A 22,115-nucleotide genomic window follows, 5' to 3' on the forward strand; every position below is an offset into this window, starting at 1 on the left:
CCTGTCAGGGATCCTGATGTCCACTCTGATGCATCCCTGTGCCCGACACAGCGGCTGAGGATGACATCCACCTCACATCTCACTCTTGGAAATCTATTAACAACAGATTTCTGTTTTCCCTCTCCATTATTCTCTTTTTGTTTGTTGATTTCTTCCCTTTGTTCCCCTCCTCCTTCTCTAACTCCCCATCCTTCTCTGTTTGCGTTTTTTTTTATTTCTTATTTCCTTCCCTGTGAAGTGGCCGTATCAAGTACCTCGATATGTATCAGATGCTGCTCCACATGTCCCCACCCTTAGGTTTGGGAAAGAAATGTCCGCCAAGAGTCGCCTACAAGGTAGACCCTCCTCTTCCTCCACCTTCTCCCCTGTGCTCGACACCCTCTCTGCCATTGGCGTGACCTTAAGCCAACGTCTGTGCTCTGCAGTGTTCCCTCGTTTCCTCACTTTGTTTTGCTAGTGCTCTGATATTTTTGGTGTAAGCCCCTACCTCATCTTTACTGTCTCTCCTCTTTGTTTAAGGTAGCTGCTTTTTCACTAATGGTAACAACTAGAGCTTAACTAAGGAGACTTAAAGTCATGGTCTTTGAGAGATATCATGTTCATGGAGAAACTTTGCTATCTGATATCACTCATTTCTTTCAATTGTATGCAGCAGTTGGGGTCTTATTTTGTGGAGCAGTGTTGTGTGTGTGTGTGTGTGTGTGTGTGTGTGTGTGTGTGTGTGTGTGTGTGTGTGTGTGTGTAGCTTCTGTAGCTTTTCAGTTATAGCAATACAATCTATGTGTGCATTTAACTTTGCTGTTCTGTCTTTGCTGCTCATTCACTGACATACTCTCTCTCTCATCTCACCTCAGTCTCTCCACTGTTAGGAATATGTTGGTGTGCTTGAGTTTATGTCTGAGTGTCAGAACGTTTGTGCTGCTCAGCAAAGATTAAAAAATATGTCAGTGCCTTTTTTAGTCCATTTATAGATATTTAATTAAATAGATAAGAAATAGAACCCATTTTCACCTGATATTACCTTGCTATCTTTACCTGAAAACCTTGCTCTTTTTTTTTTAGCTTGTCTGATGAGGGAATTATGAGACTGCTTAAAAAAAATCTGAATTTCTCTTCATAATCGTACGTAGATCTGGAATGATGTCACTCTACAAAGTGTCTCGGAGGACAGCTTCCCAAAAAAAAACACAAAAAAAAACCTTAAAGAGTTTATAAAGTTCATATATTTATTTATTGTCAACTATTTCCAGCAGGTAACACGGTCTGCATCAGACAGCATGAAGAGTATCGGTAGCTACGGAGTCTGTGCATACTTTGCAATCTATTCAATGATCTAATGATGACACCATTTCCTAAACATATGCCTAAAATGATTCTGCATTTCAAAATACAGAATCTGTTTAAAAAGTACAGGAAGTTGTCGACATGACATGCATTGCTTTCTCATCTCCTATCCATCTCTCCATCTCAAGTTCCCAGTCGGGATGTAACAATGAGCTGCACATTGAGGAGAGAAGTCATGGGTCCAAAGTCAAAATATGTAATCTGAAAAGCTGCTCGCTTTAACAGAAACTTCACAAAAAAAGGCTATCACTCCAGCAAGAAGCATTTAGATAGCTGATTGGTTTTGATATTATCCTAAAAATAAATATTCATAATATTGGTGCATTGAATAAAAAGGTTAAACTACAAATTGAGGTCACAAGGTTCACCATTAACTTTGCTAATTAGCATGCTAATTATTAGCATACTAGTAGTTTATTAGTCATTATTAAGTGCTTATTATTAGTACCTGTTTCTACATGACTGGAGTCTATAGTTAATGGGTTATTAACTAAGAGTTTCCCCTCAGTTCCTCTTATTTACTGCTCATTAATCATGAGTTAGAAAGTTATTGAACATGAATTATAATCTTAACATGCTTAGCTAACGTGTATCCTGTAATTGCAAAACTAAGCAAAGCACATTAAGATCATAAAAGATGTAAACAAAGTTAATCACAATAATGCTAAATAAGGCAATATAAGAGGGCAATATTAACCCATGGATACATCAGTGAGCTTTTAGAGGTAAGATAACATGTAAAAGGGAAGGTAATATGGAGCTGCAGACAGCATGCTAATACAGGTGTACATGGTGTTCATGTGGGAACAGTTCTTCTTTAAGGCTGTTTATATTTTACAAATAGTTTTTTTCTATTCTATTCTATTTCTATTTTTCTATCTATTTCACCCAGATTTTGTAGACGAGTTTCACCTATCGACAGCTGCTGTGCTCTACTTTTGAATTTCTCTGTCAATATTTGGTCTGTCTAATTGATTATGCAGCCTGTTATTGTGTGCATAAGCCTTTGTGTGTGAGCTTTACATAAGTGTGTTTCTGTGTGTTTTCCCCTCTGCTCTCCACCCCCCTCCCGTCTCATTCTTCCCTCTGGTCTTTCTTACTTTTTGCCTTCTTGCCACTGGTAGCACATGTAGGCGAATGCTTTTTGTGTTCAGGGGAGCTCAACTCTTACAGCAATAATCCCACAGCATTCTGTATGCATCCAGTGATGCTATAAGTCCTTTATATGAACCAAGTCTTCCTGCTCAGGCTGCTCAAGCTTGATAGAATGGACACTCTTTATTGCTAGTTTCCACTGCACATGAAGAGCAAACACAACCTTCTCAACTCCCCGTTGATGATTGTTAGGACAGCAACTACAGAGTCGAGCTCCTGCCACTGTCAAGGCACCTCCATGGTTATGCGTTACATACCTTCTGTCACCTTTCTTTCGGTCAATGTCAGTCTTGCACCAGTGCACTTTGACTTGCAGCGTAGTGCATACTGTAGCCTTTAGCAGTGAATGTGAATGTCTAGTTTGTCTCCTCTGTTCGTACTTGAAGAGAATGCTTTTTGTGTGCTGAACTGAGTCATTTCACCAATACATACTCAATAAAATGATTGAAGCAGATTAAAGGTGTTTCATGTTTGGAGCGTTGATTAGTGGAGGGTACTGAATCACCCCAGCACACAGATTGATTTCTCTGTCTGACTGTTCTGATCAGGCTGTTTTCTCTCACTCATTCGCTCTTTAACGTGTCTTTGTCACCGCTCATCTCCTCTCCTCAGCGCCTGGTCAAAATGAACATGCCGATCGCTGAGGACAACACGGTCCACTTCACGTCCACCCTGATGGCCCTGATCCGTACTGCCCTGGAGATCAAACTGGCTTCAGGTAAGAGAAACACAACAAACAACAAATCTGTGCTGCAGTATGTTGCTGATATTCTGAGACTGCCTCAGAAAGATGTGCACACTTTGGATAGTTCACAAAACATTTCTACTAATCTTGTTCAACACACACAAAATGCACAACAGCGCAACTTCTCCACAGTTTAGTATCAGTGTGTTTCTGTCTACCTTCAAATTAAGTTTTTTATGGAACTTTCTGGCAAAACTGGAATTGAAAACCACCATCTGTTTTGCCTCTGTTTTGATTGCAGCGTCTAAATGTTTCTGAATAATTCAGAGAAATATAACTTCTGTCCACCATCACCATATTATATACAGTGTCCTGTTTGTGTTGTATGTTTTCAGGAGCATGATGAAAGGAGAGTTTGGTTTATTTAAGAATAAAGACTGACACCCAACCATTCTGCACCCTGCACCTCAGATTGTGGGCTGCGTAACTAACAAAATAAAACCAGACACGTCCCAAATCCCTTCACACCACGCGCTTCAGACAACGCAAAATACGGTTCTGTTGTTCATGCTTATTGTTTAAATCATAAAAGGATGTAATCCAGCGAAGTGATCCAAAATAGTTTTGTGGGAAGACAACTGTTACAGAACCCAGGAGAGAGAACCGAAGAACCAGATCTGTTGCTCGTGAAGCTCATTTGATTGATTAAAAAAACAGTATTTGATTACTGCTAAGTCTTAAGATTTCCTTTATTGGCATCAAACGTTTTCTTTTCAAAAAGAAACTCTGAGATTGTTAAGTTACATTGACCTCATCCATCTCTTCATTTTGAGATTTTGTTCTTAAGATGTATTTGAACTCTTACAATAATACAATGTCTTGTTGCTCTGTATCATCTACTGTATGTTGTGTCTGTATGTGTGACGTCCCCATGGATGACTGAACAAGGCGACATATTTGTAAAAAGTAAATGCAGCCTCATCAATTACATTTATTTTTTACTGTTAATTTGAAATATAACCTGCTGCAATATAAGCAAATGATCGCAGGTCGACAGGTTAACAGCTGGTCTTAAACAAGAGTCACAGATGTGTTTAAGAGCCAGCTGTCATTTATTCTTCTTTGACAATGAGTGGCTCCCGTTCAGATAAGAACAAGAAGAACTCGTTCATTTGAATACTTTCCGGTTAAATGAGCTCATCAGAAGATGTTTCTGTCACTTTAAACTTTGTTTGTTTTTTTCATGTAAAAGTGTGTTGGGCTCTGTTGGGCTCCATGTTAAATTGAAGTTTTATTTTCTGACTCTGCGTTTGCAGGCATGCTTGCTCAGCGGTTGTCTGACGAGGAGTTAAAGAAGGAGCTGTCCATAGTGTGGCCCAGCCTCTCTCAGAAGACCATGGACCTGCTGGTGACGCCACATAAACGTACGCAGCTCACTGGTGACCTTTCTCCCTGAGCCTGAGCTGTGGGACATCGTTTTTAGGTTGAATAAAGAATGTGAGAATCATGTGTAAATGCTGCCTCATTACCAAAGGAATGCCAGTCTGAAGAAAGAGAGTAAGAGTAATACAGCCTGGATTTCCCTCCAACATGCATGCTGATGTTTTGATTATGGTCGTGAACAGCACGAACAGCACCCCCAGGTAGAGGTGACTCTCAGCTGGCAGGAATTAAAAAAAGCTGAAGTAGAGTAAAAGTAATTTAAAAGGTATCTGAAAAACTCCACTCAGTTTTGCTATGACATAAACAGAGAGCTTTCCATACTGTACATTTAGAATTGAATTGAATATTATAATTTTCTTCATATTATTATTCTAAAAAAAATATTGCTTACCTCAAAGATTGTCTTAAATGCAGTACGTTAGGCTGAAAAGAATCTAAAGAAATCAAATCAGTCTCTGTCTTTAAATGAAAACATTCAGATCAATGGATACACAAGGATGAATGTGGAAAGAGGGAATGAGTCAGCAGCATTTCCTTTCTCCCTTATCTGTCTTCTCCTTCCTTTTTTTCCCCTCTTGTTTCCTCCTTCCTCACATCCTTTCCTCTCCCTTCACTTTCAGCCAATGAGCTGACAGTGGGGAAGGTTTATGCAGCTCTCATGATCTTTGATTACTACAAGCAGAACCGAGCAAGGAGGCTGCAGCTACAGCAGCAACAGGGCACGTCAGGCTCCCAGGTACAACATCCACAGCACACACATGCCTGCACAACATAGAAAACACACACACACACAGATACACACACTTTTGCATCTGAAGCACACACACATACACACACACACATACACACATTGGATGCAGTTGTGCAAACCTATACTTTACGCATGCGCATACATCTATTCTGCACATTGACTGTCTGCCTGCATGCATACACACATTAAGAGATGGAACTTTTGAATCCTCCAGATGTTCACTGGTGGATGACAAAATCTATCGACCACAGTGTAAGACCACACAATGATTGGTTGGCTATGAAAGTAGCTCAAATTCAAAAACACATGAGCCACCTCCAGCCAAAGATGAGCCTGCGTTTGGCGGCGTGCTGGTGGTTATTTGCAACATTTATCATGACCTGCACAGGTGCATGCTGGTTTCCTCCATAGACTGTGTGTAAGAAGTGATTACAGTGAAATATTATTTGAAAGCCTTAAGTTTGGACTTTTTGGAGCCACAACTGACCCGAGTTGGACACAAGGTGAAGCTTGATAAGTTTTCTTACATGAGGGCTAGCTTGGTAGGAAATATTTGTGTAATTCACATGAAGTGTTATAGTAATTAGGAGGCTCATTATTGAAAAAAAAATAATGACAAAAAACTTTTCAAATGATAATAAAAAGTTGAGCTTACTAAACGAACAGCTCTTTCCTCAGAGTGTCTTTCGGCTCAAAAGAACATTTGATCAGAAATTAACCAGTTAACTGCTGCAGCAACTTATTGATCCCAGAGAGCCAAAACACATTTTGTTCATTTTAAAAAGTCTTATAATGTTCAAAACGAACACTATGCTGTGTTGAGGAAGATTTCAAACTACAGATTGAGATCATACATTTGTTAGCAAGTGGCCTCATTTCCCCGAAGAGTTCTGTATAATTGGTCTTTAGTTTACCACCAGTGGAGTCGCCCCCTGCTGGTCGTTAGAAAGAATGCAAGTCTGCTTTGGCTTCACCTATGAAATAAAAAGGCTATGTCAACTTCTTACACACACTCTAAGGTCACACGCTCAAACACTCGCACAGTTACACACAGTTTGTCTACACTGAAGCATGACTGCGCGAAATGAATATTCTGGCCCAAGACATCACATGTGGGTGGTCTGAGCCCCCTGCTGTCAGACCTGGGTCCAACAATATTCTGCCTGCTGCCTCTGAATGTCTTCAGCATGGTGCCATCCGTCTCTCCTCCACAGTGCAAGGTCGGGGCTCTGTTTAAGCCATTGCTGCCTCTGACTCACATGCAGGAGAAAGATCTGCCTATGATGATAAACAGTGTGGAGCCTCCCAGCATGCTTCAGCCCCAGTCCAAATCCCATGCCAAGTCCCAGCCACAGACCAGACCTAGCTCCAACTCCCTCAACAACGGAGGCACGCTGTAAGTTCACTGCTCCAGGGACTAACCGTATCAAGACTCAAAACGAAACCAAGTGCACTGTTGTGAAATCAACACTTCTCATCAAGGCTGCAGAAGGTCATACCAATAATGATAACTTGGTTTATAAAGCACTTAAGCACTTATAAAGCACAGTCAACAAAAGGTTTCAACATGCTTGACAGATATTCTCCTTCAGATGTAACCTGAGTTTGGGTTGTCTTCTTTGTGTGATCACCTGAAATCATATGATCTCAACAACATAATGTTAACAGATATTGTGTGTTTGATTACAGAGCACAATGTCTGTGAACAGCCTTTTTAAGCAGAATTTTAATCAAGAATTAATTAATTAAATTTAATACTTTTAAACCTCCCGTAGGCTGAGGCTAGTCAAAGAGAGCAGCAGCTCAGTTTAAATTAATTCCCTGGAGTGACCCTAATCAGCCTCCAGACTCATCCTGACTGTACAAGGGCTTTATCAGTTCAGCACAGTGATACTGATTAAAAACATAACATTATAACATACTCACTCAAAACTGCTCAAAGTATTGCTCATACAATTTTAACTCACGATCTTCAATATCTTTTTTTTTTTCCAAGAAGCTTCTTTAGTTCCTACACACTGGTGATGAGTCACAGTCCTTTGGCCTTTATGTGTGTCCCCTCTATTTCAGCACTGATCGGAACAGGCTGTTTCTGTGTCTGTAGCTTTAAATATGTAAATTATCTGTGTCTGACCACGCCCCTCTAAATGTGGCTTGTTTCCCTGCACCATGCACACTTGTTAATGGTGGAGAGGCAGTCTCAGAGGGCAGAACAAACACCTCGCTGTGGGAGTGTCACCCACCTAGAGGAGGGGTTACTGCCCTTTGTGATGTCACAAAGGGAAATCTCCGAACGGCTTGTTTGAGCACAAAAAATGGAGCAGGCAAGAGACAGAGAAGACAGACTTTTTTCAAGATTAAGACGTTTTTAGACAGATTAGGGACACATATTAAGGCCCTGACTCACCAAGTAAAGAACTTGTGGCGTTGACGGCCGCCTGTGGCGTTGCCGAATGTCGTCTTCTGTCTTGGCTAAAAAGTTGCACAAGAAAACACGCCGCCAAGACTGCAGTCAGTGGCCAACCACCACGTACATTCTGTGCATACGTGAGGCAGCGGTCGTCTGTTGTTATGATACGAGAAGAACATTTTCACAGCGCTGTCGTGCACCATAAATACTATAGGTAGTCTACTAGTCGACGATAATGACTAATAAAAAGTTTAAAATGGCCCTGGTGTTGTCAGCCCTTGGTCATTTAGTGAAAAAAAAAAGAAGAGGCGGTGGCGACAATAAGGAGGAGCCGCACTAATAAGTGAAAGTATGGATACAACAGAGGCAGGCTCAAGGTACTTTCCCGAACCTGTGTTGAGAGCTGCAGATAAATTATACTTCAGAACGATTAGCCAATCAGAGAGATTACTCTCGCTGAAAAAGGAGCCGACTGGTAGCGACGGAATCGGATACACAACAAAAACTAGGGCGACGTCAGCCCACCAACGGCCGACGATCTCTTCGATGTGTCAGGGTCTGTAGTGTTGAAACATATGGTATGTGTATTTTGCATGGTATGTAAATATTAACATTAAATTATTGTTAGGTTCTAATCTGCTTTGTACATTGAGAGTCCTGATTTTAATCATTTAGGTTTAATCATTGATAAATTGTGGAGGTCAATCTGCTTTTATCAGTGTGGCTATAGAAACATCAGACCCTGAGAAATGTTCGAAATGTTCTTATTGTAAGCATTTCATTTATCAAAATAACAACTTACACAGAAACATTCATCATTGAGCATTGAACATAAAATCAAGTTTTCACACAAACCAATAAAAATCCTTTTATTTGAAACTCCCTTTTCTGTTCAAATGGTTCCAAAATCTCAAAGTGCAACAGCGTCAAGAAAACATAACCATGAATACAGAGGCAAGGCAGAGCATGAGTGTGAAAGAACAGGACGAGCGAGCAGAAGAATTAGGAAGGGAGGAAGCGAGAAGGGAAGCATTAAGAAGAACGAGTGTTAAACAAGTGCAAAAAAATAAAAATAAAAGTCTTAAGTATTACTAAAACAATGGAAATTAAATGATCAAATGTTCTAAATAGAAGTGGTATTTGAGTAAAGATGTTGACCTCTGACCTGTAAGATGGACACTGTAGTATTATAATGAGGCTGACCTGTGACTGCTCTGACACTCAGGCCGGCTCACGATCACGTCAAGGACAAACCCAAGGAAGCTCCAAAATGTAAAACTAAGAAAATCACATCCAGAGGCCCCTCAGAGGACACGCCAGACAATGATGCCAATAAGGTAAAGCAGACACACACACACACACACACACACACACACACACACACACACACACACACACACACACACACACACACACACACACACATAAAGTGATAACTGCGTTTGCATTAAGCAGGGGACACATGTTTTATTTGACTTCAGGCCTCAGCCTGTTTAGATTTGGTTTATACCCTTTGTGTAAACTTTATACCATTGTGAAGGGTTCTGTCAATGAGTAATGCAGTAACTTCAGTAACACTTTAAGAGACACTTTAATGTCATTCATTGGATTTAGAGGTTAAGAACCATGGTAAGATGGAGGGAGGATGGTGTGTGTGTGTGTGTGTATTGTGTGTGTGTGTGTGTGTGTGTGTGTGTGTGTGTGTGTGTGTGTGTGTGTGTGTGTGTGTGTGTGTGTGATCGTTACGATCACAGTCTTACACGTTACTGGAAAAATAAAAAGAGAAGGTTTGACCACGTCTTCGAACAGAACTGAAGACACTATTTAAATAGCCTCTGTGTCTGTGCATGTCCAGGAGTCGGTAGAGATGAGGAAGATGGAGACCAGTGCCAGCAGTACTATCCCAGTCCCTGTTTCAGGTCTGGAGAACCAGGGCAGAGCTGCTTCAATGCCTCGACTCAATGCTGAGCTGCAGGTAACTCCTCATCCTCATCCTCATCGTGTTCACGCTGAAAACTCAGAATTTAGATTTAGTCTCTGTCATCGGTCAAGAAGTGAAACAAAAAAGAGCGTGTTGTCTGAAAAGCTCTGACTCACCATTCATCCTGTTAAGGCTCTAAATGAAACTTTCACTGGATCCTACGAAATATGATAAGCTTCTCATTTCCTGAGTGATGTTGATGTTGATCGATTCGTGCATTTTAAGTGCATTCCTTTCACAGCCACATTGAAGCTGTTGTTGATCCTACCCGCTGTGCAGAGGAGAAGACCACGTTAATCAGATTAGACGCTGGCAGGCGGCCAGCTTTTTGTCCTGTATCGTTTTTCTCCCTCTGCCAGCCGAAAAGATGATAGTCGCTTCAAATGGCTTTGGGCCCAAGAATCAGGGCGAGAGGGAAATGGTAATTGGGTTACAGTAGAGGAGAGAGAATCTGGAGAGGGGGATTAATGAAAGGATGTGAGGAGCGAGGGAGGGACGTTGCCTTGTTGACTCGCTGTCTTATTTTTCTCACCTTTTTGGAAAAGCGGGCAGGAAACCCTTTAGCCAATTCAATTAATGCTGGCCTTTTGAAAACGACCCGCTGCAGCTGAGGATGATGGGAAGTGTACGGGGTGTTCTGAGTTCACGCAGCTCCAGCTTCACTCTCAACATGCGGCGATCGGGAGGCGACGTGTGGACAGACCTGCTCTCCTCATTAAGATGCTTCTTTGTGCCGTGGTGACTTTGTGGAGTCAAGAAGAAGACAAAAGCGCACACTCAGTTCCTCTTACCGAGCTGATGTGGGGCACTAGATCTGGATATTGCAGTTTCATCACCTTTTATGTCAGTATTGCTGAAGCCTATTTTAATTTGCAGGGCGTGTTCTCGTCAGACCTTCTCCAGATAAGAAGCATGGCAGGCTCCAACAGAGAGAATTAAGGCAGATACTTTCTTAGAGATAAGTGTGAGCCTCTGGGATGTGTGGAGAGAAGCAGATGGTTTCAGTGTGAGACATAGGATAATGTCCCTACTGTGTGTTGTTTCTTTTACTGCAATGTTAATCACAGAATGAAAACAAGAACATCATTAAAATTTAAGTATGTGTACTACATAAGAGTCATTTGATTTTTGTGTGTACAAAGCAGTAATAATAAGAACACTTTATGTGTATAGCACTTTTCTATACAAGTAACAAAGTGCTTTATAACAGACAATAGAAGCAGAGAGACAAGAAGGCGTTTCAGCCGTGCTCTGTTCTGTGTACTTCGACGCTCAGTGATCACAGGCGTGAATTACTGGATGGAAATATTCACTTCTGTTGTTGATGGTCTCATCTGCTCTTGTAGGTCATAAAGAGGCACCAGCATTACTTTCTGTCCGTTTCACAGGCAGCTACACTTTTCATTTTAAGATCTATTACTGGGCTTGTTTTGCCTTCATTTTGGAGGAAGGGAGAGTTTGATGAAGTCGGATATCAGGGCCAGAGAGAGTCGGGGAATGAGATGTAGGAAAGGAGACGCAGGTCGGATTTGAACCCGGGCTGCCGCCTCTGTACATGGGGCGTGCAGCCTAATCACTCCAGCCACCAGCGCTCCACGCTAAATACTTATTATAGCAGCTTTAAGTAACGGACCACAGTATAGTGTTGAGGAATATAAGTGTCAGCAAACGATGCTGCAAAAATACAAGAGGTAGGTCAATCTATACTCTATTAAAGTCTGCCCATGCACTCATTATCTGTCACTTATCTGACTTCAAAATAATAACGTTTTATATATATATATATATATATATATATATATATATATGTAGTTTGTCTGATTGTTTTTCCTCTACTTTCAAAACAGCGGAGCCACTCACGTCACTCTCCAGGGACCAATCTAGCTGTATGTACAAACTCTCACACTACACTTGTAATTTTATGGGGTTTCATTCTGAAAGTTGAGTTCATGAGTCAGTAGTTCAGTCGCTTTAGAAATCCATCTCCCCAAAGTAAGACACATCAGTGCAAAAACTAAAAAACCCTCTCAATGATAAGTTACAGCCTTTTTTTTACAGCTAATACTTGAAGATTGAAAAACAATGGAAACACCCTTTAACATGAAGAAAGTCACATGTAGACGTGGAGTTATCCAGAGCTGTGTGTTAATGTCTGTCAGACACTAAACTCGAAACTTCCCCCAACCCTCAGTCGGTCCCTGATGCCAGTGCCATGAAGCGCTCAGCCTCCACCGTAGCCCCACAGCGTCCCCAAGAGGTCAACCTGAGGGACTACACCCTGGAAAAACCCAGCCAGGACCGACCCCACCACCATCACCACCACCACCGCTGCCACCACCGCAGAGACAAAGACAGAGACAGAGAACGAGACAGACAGAAGAGGCAGAGGTCTCTGGATACGCCACCTAGTGGCCAAGCACCCGGCACTGCTGGTAGGTCTTCTCATCCACTCACACGGTGTGTGTGCAGGCGAGACAAACACTGTTACAGCGTGAGTGATTAGTATAAGGCAATACATTTTAAACATTTTTTATAGGGACAGCACAGAAAAGGTCAGAGCAGCAAACAAACGCTATCGAAGATGTTTGGTTGGGTGTTTGACCCTGCTGTGATTCACAGCCATCAGTGAAGTATAACGCTGAAGAATGCTCACATCTCACCCACAACACTCAGAGCGAGTGGCGCTCCCTGCAGGCTCTCAGCTGTGTTAGAGATCAGTCGTGCTCACTCTGAGTCTGGCTGGGAGGCTGCAGCTCCACACATGCCATTTATTACTCTGATATAAGACACTGACAGTCATGAACAGTCTATAACTCTGTTATTTATTGGCAGCGTCTCCGCAGAGTGAGGCTGTGGAGACAGAAAAATGTCAGCAGAGGAGATAAAACTCTTTGGTGTTACAGTCAGTCTGGAATCTTCTGCACTGAGTCCTCTTCGTGAATATGATTGACAGTGTGTGTGTGAGAGTGTGAAAGTGAGCGTTTACAAGGTATTTTGTTTGAGTTAGGCTTAGATAACCAGTGAAATCCATTTAGAAATGAATGGATAGCAAAGCTGTACATTTAACCCAAACCAGAATCTGAGATTTGCCATGTATCCTCTTTAGTCATTTAGTTGTTGTGACTGTATGGATGGACATTTTGTTCTGTTGGTCGAGCAGTTTTGTCTGGCTTGAAATCTCCAAATATCCATTCAGCTCTTTGTTTTAGTTGCTGACACCGTTCATTTATAAAATTAGCTTCTGAGCTGTATATAATTGTGTTTCAAGGGTTTAAAGGTCACATATTATTCTCCTTATCAACCAGTGTAAATAAGTGTCAAGAGCGTCTATGGAGTTCCTTGCCAACAAATCCTCTCTGATCCTGTATTTGATCATATCTATAAACCCCTCTATTTCAGCCCTGATCAGAACAGGCTGTTTCTGCGCCTGTAGCTTTAAATATGTAAATGAGTTGTGTTGGAACCCGCCCTTGGGCTTTCTTGCACAATGACCTCTTGTTTACAGTGAGAAGGCGGACTCAAAAAGGCAGAGCAAACGCCTAGCTGTGGGAGAGATTGATTTCTCTTATAGCTGGAGGGTTTGTAGACTCATATTAGTGTTAGAAACACATGGTGAAGAGTATCCTGCATGATATGTGACCTTTCATTTCAGAGTGTTTACATTGTGTTGTTTGCTAAACCAACCCAAACTGTAACAGTCTTGGTGGCCACAGGTTAAAAAAAACATCATTGTTAAAGCTTAAATGATGTTCTTCAGGCATCCGAATCCTTTGGAGCCCCTGGATCCCCAAAAAGTTACTTTTGTTTTATATTGTTGTTGTTGTTTTTTTAGTACAAGGTTATAACGTTTGTGTGCAAGATAATATGATACAAGATCATGGATTTTACATTTTCATTTTTTATTTTCTTTTATTATTTTTTTTTTTTAATGTTTTATAATTTATTAATCCCACGAAGGGAAATTCAGTTTACACTCTGTCTAATGAACATGAACACACACATGAGATACGCACAGGATCCTTGTTACAGACCTATATTCAATATTCCTGGATTCATATTTTGTTAAAACAACATTAACAAATATGCAGGACTTCTTGTACAGACATCAGAGACGTCAGCTTTCACCCTGCGTTTTCCTCCTCTACAGGAGCTGCAGGAGAGCAGGCGTCGGAGCCGGCTGCCTCCAGAGAGCGTGCACATGACCGGGGACGCTCCCACGAGAGGAAACACCACCCCTCCTCTGCGGATAAGCAACGCTACTACTCCTGTGACCGCTACTGCAGCCGGGAACACTGCCACACCAAATCAGCCACCACCAGCTGTGCCGTCTCCCCCAGCGAGGGGCAGGAAACCAGCAACAAGCAGGTGGGAGAGCACGGACAGGTAGCATAGGACCAGAGCAGGCTGTAGACCAGGTGAAGAAGATATCTGAACTGTTTAATGAGTACAAAGTTTACCTCAGGGCTTTCTATCCAAATATCACATTTCCTTTCTTTTCAAAATTACAACCAGAGGACTAAAGACTTTGGAGGCCTTTAGTTTGATGGCAGAGCAGAAGGGTGACTGAAAGACCCTCGATGTAATGTTTGATACCTGTGCTTACGTGACCACATGATATGAGTGTGTGCCCTCCGCTGAGAGGTTTCCACATTCATAAAAATCACTCAATCAGAATCTAAGAGGGAAAGAAGGAGGAGCTCCTCTGTACACCTACTACTTAAGAAAACACTGGTGTCAACTCGAGGTGCTCCATTTTTGTTTTAGTCACACAGATAATAGTAATAATAATAATAATAATAATAATAATAATAATAGTAATAATATTCACTTCATCTATCTCCTTCATCAGGTTACAAAGTTATAAAAGGCAACAGAGTAAAACAAATAGGTTCCTCGAGTACGGCCCTGCTGGCTCATACTGGAACGTAAAACAAATGTCTAAGTGGAAACAGATCCCCAAAATGGGTTGACACTTGTTAAGTTAAAGTAGGGGCCTGTACTGGATCTGAGCTAACCCATGTGGGGCCTCCACAGAAACCCACGACAAAAGTGACTGGGCCCCAAGGAGATGTCTCAATCAACCCAGTTTTAACCATTATAGGCCCAATACAGGATGTATGGGCTTGTTCTAAATAATATAGTGAAGTGATTTTTTAGTTGGCTGTAGATTGTGAGGGATCAACAGTGTGGCTCAGACACTTATAAATGGACACACCTTCTGCACAGAGGGATGTAATCTTTTGTCATATTGGTTTACAGTTATCCTCTGTGAAACTTAGAGGCCTCGAGGTTCACCTGAGTGTGTTCACTACAGCACTACATACCTTCCCATTAAACATTGGGAGGCAGCAGTGGATGTTGTAGGAGGGTCAGTTTAGATCTCTCTGCATGTTCTTACTGCCTCTGTCTTCTCTCTCTGCTTCAGTGCAGCCTCTCATGGCCTTTCACTTCTTTTCCCACTTTTCTCTCTTCATCATTTTTCATCCATTTCATCCGTCTGACATCTCCGTGCCACTCTGTCTTCTCTGTCGTTTTTCCTTTTGTTCTCTGTTATCTTTCGATCATCTCCTGTCCAATGTTTGTGCCTTCCTGTCCTTCCTCTGTGGCCTTGTTTCCTTTCCCTTTTTACCTCCTTCCTCTGTCACATACTTTCATCGTTCTTCTATCGTTTCAAATTGCTTGTTCAATTTTCATCCAGGGCAGTGGTTGGGTTAAAGGCAGCCCAGTGGCTCTGAGCTCCAGTTCTAGCACGCCAAGCCGCGGACGTCGGCAGCTCCCCCAGACCCCCCTCACCCCGCGGCCCGGGGTGGCCTACAAGACTGCCAATTCTTCCCCCGTGCACTTTGTGTCCAGCCAGGCCTCTCTGAGTCCGGGCCGGCTAAGTCGTGGCCTGTCGGAGCACAACGCCCTCCGTCACAGCGGCTCCCGTCACTTCCCCTGCCCCGTCACCCGTATCAGCTCTGAGCCCTTTCTCGGCCAGGGCCAAGGCGAGGCCCTGGACAGCCTCTACGGCAGCCTCCGGGACCAGCTGGACATCTTCAAGGATTCTGGGTCGCTGTCCCCCAGCCCCCACTCCAGACGCTCCTCTCGGACCGCACTGCCTCGCACGATGGGAGCCCTGCTCTCTGCTCCGCAGCAGAACCTCGGGGTGCCTAATGGGTATCACTTCAGCTTCGGGGGCAGCAGCAGCAGTCCGGGTTCTGGCAGCAGGTCACCCAGGTATTACCAGGAGGCAGAGGAGGACGAATGGTGCTAGCATGGCTTTAAACCAACTTTTTGTAATGCATTTTTGAGGAATTGTGATGAGTTTTATCATCTTCTTTGAAGGCTTTAGTTTACGTCGTCACTGTGTGTTGTTACCGTAATCCCAACGTGGAGGGGAGATGTTAGGGAGAAGATCTCAACAGGGAGCAGTGGGAAACATTTGAATGTGAACAAAAAGGTTTGTCTTTATCAAAGGGCACGTAGCATCATAACACAGGAGCATACACCTTGTTCTACATCAGACGTTACAGGTGTTTGGTTTGCTTTTGTTGACAACACCGTATTGACTCTCAAACAGCTCGACATCAAAGAACGCGACTAGACATTAACATCAGAGTAACCTAAAATACAAGATCCAAAGAAATCTTTGGATGTAATTAAACCACACTAAATGAACCGAGTTGTTGAAGCTGCTTTGTCCCAAACGGCATTGTTTGAGTAAGGTTGCATTCTGAGCTAACTTTTTGATGAGTTTTGCTAAAATCGAGAAATTCCAAAAGCTTCAGGTGTTGTTGTTTTCTTTTTCGTGCTTGTTGAAGGCAGAGCAACAAGCTGTCTGCACGACCTAAATATGATCTCCTCTTACAAAGGTTTACAGCAGACATGTTAGCAAACAGCTAACGCCATGCTACATGCTGTTTGCTAACAGTGAGCTGAAGAAGATCGGACGCTTTATTGGCGACAAAAACCTGCCGAGTTCCAAGTACCCTTGGAAAGCAGGCTTTAAAGGAATCAGGCTCCAGACAACATAACAACATTATAATTGAAATTGTTGTTACGCATTTTAACAGAACACAGCTCAAGCTGCTGCCTATCAGGCCTGTTATTATAAGCTGACAGTCGCTGCAGAGCGTTTGGGAGTCTCTATTGGTCCACAGAAAGTGATGAACACAGGACAAGAAGTAGGTTAGACAAACGAGACATTATGCCACTGTACAAACAGCTGTGTGTTCTTTAGTTTAGGACTTTACCATTCCATGATGATGCCTAATCCTTTACTACATTCCCTCTGTGTCGGCTGAACAGATGACGTGCTGTCACACGGACAGAACGCCATGTTTAGTTTCTTCCAGATTTGAAGAGAAAAGCGATGCATGTGAGTGAAAAATGTATCCGACTGACTGATTTGTTTTCTATCAGTGTTCCTTGTAGATGTTGTCTTTTCATTGTGTGCATTTTTTGTATGACGTGAAAAAACAAAAAACAAACAAAACAAGGGTGTGTGTTGTGTGAACTGCTTACGGTTTGCCATCGTTTCAGGTCTAATGTTTCTTACAGACTTCTTTGCGATGTTTGAAAACAAAGTGCCTCTCCTTTTAGATATACTGTAGAAGAAGAAAAAAAAAAGATGCAACGTCAACTGTTTTCTAATGCATCCACTTCGGTGTAGTTTGATTCATTCTGTTTGTAGCTCTGCAGCAAAACATGTTGTACAGGAAGCCTTATCTGCAAGCAGAGGAATGATATTTACACGACACTTGAGATGGAAAATGACCTCATGGCAGTCGATCATATTATCTTTGGTTTTTTTTTTAATCAACCATAAAATCAAGCAAGGGTCGGGGAGCAAGAATCAACTTTACAGAACCGCCATGCAAGCATTTAAAACTGCATAAATATATACCATAGATCCAGTAACATTAATGCAAGTAACACATTCTGCATGTTTTGATGGTCGGCCATCTGCCGTGACCACCCAGTAGAGTTTATTGTTTTTGTATTTCATAAGGATGGTAAGAATCTGAGCCTTGCAAGCACAAGCAAGGGAGGAGGAGGAGAGAGCGAGCCCTTCCTGATTTCAAACCCAGAGTAGCAAAGAGGGATCCAGTCGGAGTCTTTATGCATATATAGGTCACAACAGGCCCTGTGAGTGTGTGAGTGTGTGTGTGTGTGTGTGGATTCAAACTAACACTGGTGTGTGCATCACGCTGTTGAAGACGTTCATTTGCATATCTGTGTTTAGTTTGTTGTTTTCTTGGTTGTTTTTTATTCTCTCATTGATAACTGGTGGAGTCATCTCCAGGTAGTTTCAGCTGAGAAACAAAACAAAAAACATTTCAATGCATTAACGCACAGTAAGGTGTAACGATGCTCTTTCTGTTTCACAGTTTCAGAAAAAAATATCAAGGTCTTAACTTTAGGATAAACACTTAATTAAAGTGTATTTGGTGAAGATTAAAAACAAGAATAATTATTATATATTGATCCACAACATTCATATTCTGATACAAACTGGAAGTTTTTAGGTTTTCTTTTGTCAGCATATCCAAACAAGTCAACCCAATGGGAGCTAAAGAGAAAGCACATCAGGCATACAGGAGTCTGTGTGGCCCGGGGCGTGATGTCTGCAGCAGGAGAATATTTAGTTTTTATGGATGTCATACTTCAACATGGTGGCATTTTTAGCTGTATCTCAGTTCAGTACCACATACTCGCTCTATGCAGGTAAATGTAGCTTGTTTGCACTGGACGAACAAGTGAGACATGATGTTCAATGATGTCAGACATCCTAAATCTGCCTGTGTTTTTCTTGTGCTGTAACTTCAATGTACAAGTGAAACCATTTAGAGAGCGCTTCAGAGTATGTTTGAAGACGCTCTCTCAGTTTAAACACACTGAATAACCAGTGTGTGGTTTTTTTTTGGTTTTTTTGTCAAGGACTCTCAAATCAGTGAACAGTTTTTTGATGAACTTTACTTTTGTCACATGCAAACACTTCGGTGTAAAAGTCCTTCACAGACAGATATATGATTTTAACAGGTGAAATTTAAAGACGTTTCAAAAGAATCACTGGGAAAATAAAAAGCAAGGATGAGAAGTGAAGTTTAAAACTAGCACATTTTGAATTTTCTTTGTTAATTCAATTAGCAGTGTCAGTCTAAATTCATAGTTTGTTAGACGTTTTGTATAAGATATCACTTTGAAATCTATCTGCAAAGTATCATACTGCTGGATTCTTAATGGTGAAACTTTTACAATGATATATATTTTGCGTAAAAAAACCCAGATATTGCTGTTTTGGCAGATACACGTTTTTTTTTTTTTTAGAATGTTTAAATGTAGTCATTTTTGAATTATGACCAGCAGCTTATGTACTGACCATGCCATTTTACGATGTAAATATCAATTTCCTTTCTGGGGTACAACTTACGTAATGTTGACACTGCTTCGGAGTGAGTGTGTGAGTCTTTGGCATTTCTGCACTGATATTTGTCTGTACTGAAAGTGGTACCAATAACCTAATATATCAAACATCATATCTCTAGGACATCGTAACTATCAGTATTATAGTAAGACTCGGGACACAGCTGATAAGGGCTCATTCACATCTTGAAAGTCAAAGTCATTTTGAAACTTAAATACTCTCGATGCAGGCAGTGGAGGTTGACGTAATTCAAATGGCAGCCAGTTTGTTCCTACTGGATAACATTTGGATTCATCAGTAACATTTGAAAATCCAGACTAAGATATTACCTTGTTTTGAGGTTTAAAATATAAAAAATATAGACTCTGAAACATGGAAGTAGTGTCAGTGGTTTCTTGAGTTTTGAGCTCAACAAAGGCAGTGGGCAAATCTTAAACTATCAGCCAACTTAGAGGTGGAGCTGAGGTTTCATGACAACAACTCAGCAACGCCTCTAATTTTGCGTAACTCTTAGTCTTAATGTAATCAAAACATTTTGCAGAAAATCCACTCCTCACTCAGTGTGTACCAATAAATACATGAGCCTCTGATACCAACTCTATTTCTTGAAGCAGTTCTTAAAGGCACTGTAAGACTAGGTCATGCATAATGGATTTCATAAGATGAATTACTAAAGCATTCCTGCAGGTCACAGATCAATGAAATGAATGGCTGTCTCACTGACTTTTACTTCTAGTCAACTTTGTAAATGTAGGCTGATTTAAACATGATATTTTTCACCGTTAAGCGTCTTTAATTTAATGTTCATCCAATGTTGTTTACACATCGCAGAAGTCTGCAACATCAGGTGGAGATTTTTTAAACACATGTGCGGGATGGCTGGAAGGTATTTGTGAACCCTCAGCAGGTTGTGTGGGATCAACAGTAGCCTTTGCCGTGACACACACACACACACACACACACACGCGCGCGCGCGCACACACACACACACACACACACACACTGCTGGGGCCAGAAAGTCTGAAAGACATGAGAGTAGGGCTATGCAACAAGACATTTCTCCATCCATTCTGTAGCTTTACATGCTGGTCTCTTCAGATTCAGGCTTCAGCATGATTGTGACCAAATGTTTTATAGAAAATGCTAAGAAAAAAAAAACATTAAACAATGCATAAAGGCACAAAGTGTAGACAAGAAACAGATTATTTAGGATTACAGAAACTTTATACATATATGTGCATGCAGAATACTTACCTGGAACGGCAATTTCAAACAGATCAAAATGGGGAGGGGTGGGGGGAGGGGGCGCCTTATATGTATGTATACAAGGAGTACTTTTTTTTAAGACAGGAACACATTTTTCTGCAGATGCATTACTTATTTGATTTTTTTTCCCATAGTGGCAGCAAAAAAAAAAACAAAAAAAAAACAACGAAATACCTTTACCTTTTCAACTATGCGTCCTCTGTATTGCAACAAAGGAAACGTACCTGTGCCCTAGTCTGGACCTATCTGCCACCAAACATTACAAGTGATCCGGTCTCTTTATCTGCATACCATCGGCAGTGTAGATGTGGCTTTTACTTGAGAAAATGAAAATGTTTGCATGTTCTAACAATGTATGTGCATGTAGAAAACTTAGTACTTTTAGATACCATGTGTTAATTTGTTGTTGATTTTTAATATTTGATATAAACTGTGGGGTTTGCCGTAAAGACAGATTTCTATCAAAATAAATAAACTGTGTTGAACGTGGTGATGGTTCCCCCTGTGCAGCAAAGCTGGAACATTCCTTTATTTGGGATTCAGTGAAATGTTTGTTTGCCTGACGTTATGTTTCTTGGCCAGACTTTGAACTCTGCAGTTGTTTCTACATTAAACATTTTGTATGAAGCGAAGCTCATTGAAATAAAAAAAAGACTGAAATGAAGCCTTCTTTGACTTGCTGAATGATTTGTGTGTCACTGTGCAGCTGTTTTATACAATAATCCACTAGATTATTGTGTGATTACAATTTTTATTTCACTGATGTGTTCTTGTTCGATGTCTTTGTTCTTGGTCAGTTGTGTCTTTGTTAAAACATATTCATCAGGTAAGTGGAACAAGCTAACTGGTCAAAATGTCTGGTGTGGTAGCCGCTTGATTGTGTCCGAAGGCCATAGTCCTCCAAGTGGACAGCTCAGGTTCAAATCTGGACCTTTAAAAAAAAGTCCGGTGAGACAAAGTTATTGCACAGGCTGCACTCTCTACAAGGCTCCTGATAAACTCCATCGAGGCACCCTGAGACAGATGTTTGCACACAGTCACAAATGCATACCACATGCTAAAAATATAACACTTTCTACACAGAATTCAGTGAAACATCTGCCAACTGCAGGTGCTATGCTTCCCTCTTAGTAAGTCTGTTGAGGTTCTTCGTTATCTGTGTCAGCCTGCTTGCTGTCTTCTGTTTGTCTGGTACTGTGGAATGACGCTTTGGCTAAAAAGTCGAGATACACTTCGACATGTCAAGAGATACCAATGCTTCTTCACAAAACTTCAATTGGAACTTTCTATTTGGTTTTAGCATGAACAGCTAGTTAAGTGTTGAATGATAAAACACGGGACATTTTGGAAAACTGTCCATCGTTAAATTATACCTTGGTTAAAGTTATATGTGGGATGTTCAGCCATGACAGAACACTTCTTCCAATCAATCTTGTGTGTGTGTGTGTGTGTGTGTGTTTGGGGGGGGGGGGGGGGGGGGGGGGGGGGTGAAAGCACATACAATTCTTATGAATTGTTGTGAAGTAAGTAGCCTATTTATTTGTATAGACATTTAAACGTGTTCCTGTTAGTATAAAATGATATAGGACTCCCAATTTAATATTGAATTCATTGAAGAGTTTTATTTTGAAACTCTTGGCAGGAAGTTACAATATACGGAATCTTAACAGC

At 41.4% G+C, this 22,115-nt stretch overlaps 1 protein-coding gene across 1 annotated transcript in view; it reads left to right on the plus strand.

Annotated features, from left to right (window-relative positions):
• The window catches only part of cacna1ba (calcium channel, voltage-dependent, N type, alpha 1B subunit, a), a 139,856-nt gene extending 120,833 nt beyond the window's left edge, over window positions 1–19,023 (plus strand). Inside the window, exons 39-49 of the mRNA XM_079368069.1 lie at window positions 239–335; window positions 3,112–3,217; window positions 4,501–4,608; window positions 5,248–5,363; window positions 6,593–6,774; window positions 9,014–9,125; window positions 9,644–9,763; window positions 11,617–11,655; window positions 11,961–12,201; window positions 13,917–14,134; window positions 15,468–19,023. Of these exons, the coding sequence (XP_079224195.1) occupies window positions 239–335; window positions 3,112–3,217; window positions 4,501–4,608; window positions 5,248–5,363; window positions 6,593–6,774; window positions 9,014–9,125; window positions 9,644–9,763; window positions 11,617–11,655; window positions 11,961–12,201; window positions 13,917–14,134; window positions 15,468–16,025 (1,897 nt within the window). The 3' untranslated portion in view covers window positions 16,026–19,023. The remainder of the gene's footprint in view (window positions 1–238; window positions 336–3,111; window positions 3,218–4,500; window positions 4,609–5,247; window positions 5,364–6,592; window positions 6,775–9,013; window positions 9,126–9,643; window positions 9,764–11,616; window positions 11,656–11,960; window positions 12,202–13,916; window positions 14,135–15,467) is intronic.
• The last annotated feature ends 3,092 nt before the right edge of the window (window positions 19,024–22,115 follow it).

Source organism: Symphodus melops (assembly GCF_947650265.1).
Source record: "Symphodus melops genome assembly, chromosome: 1".
Taxonomy (NCBI): domain Eukaryota; kingdom Metazoa; phylum Chordata; class Actinopteri; order Labriformes; family Labridae; genus Symphodus; species Symphodus melops.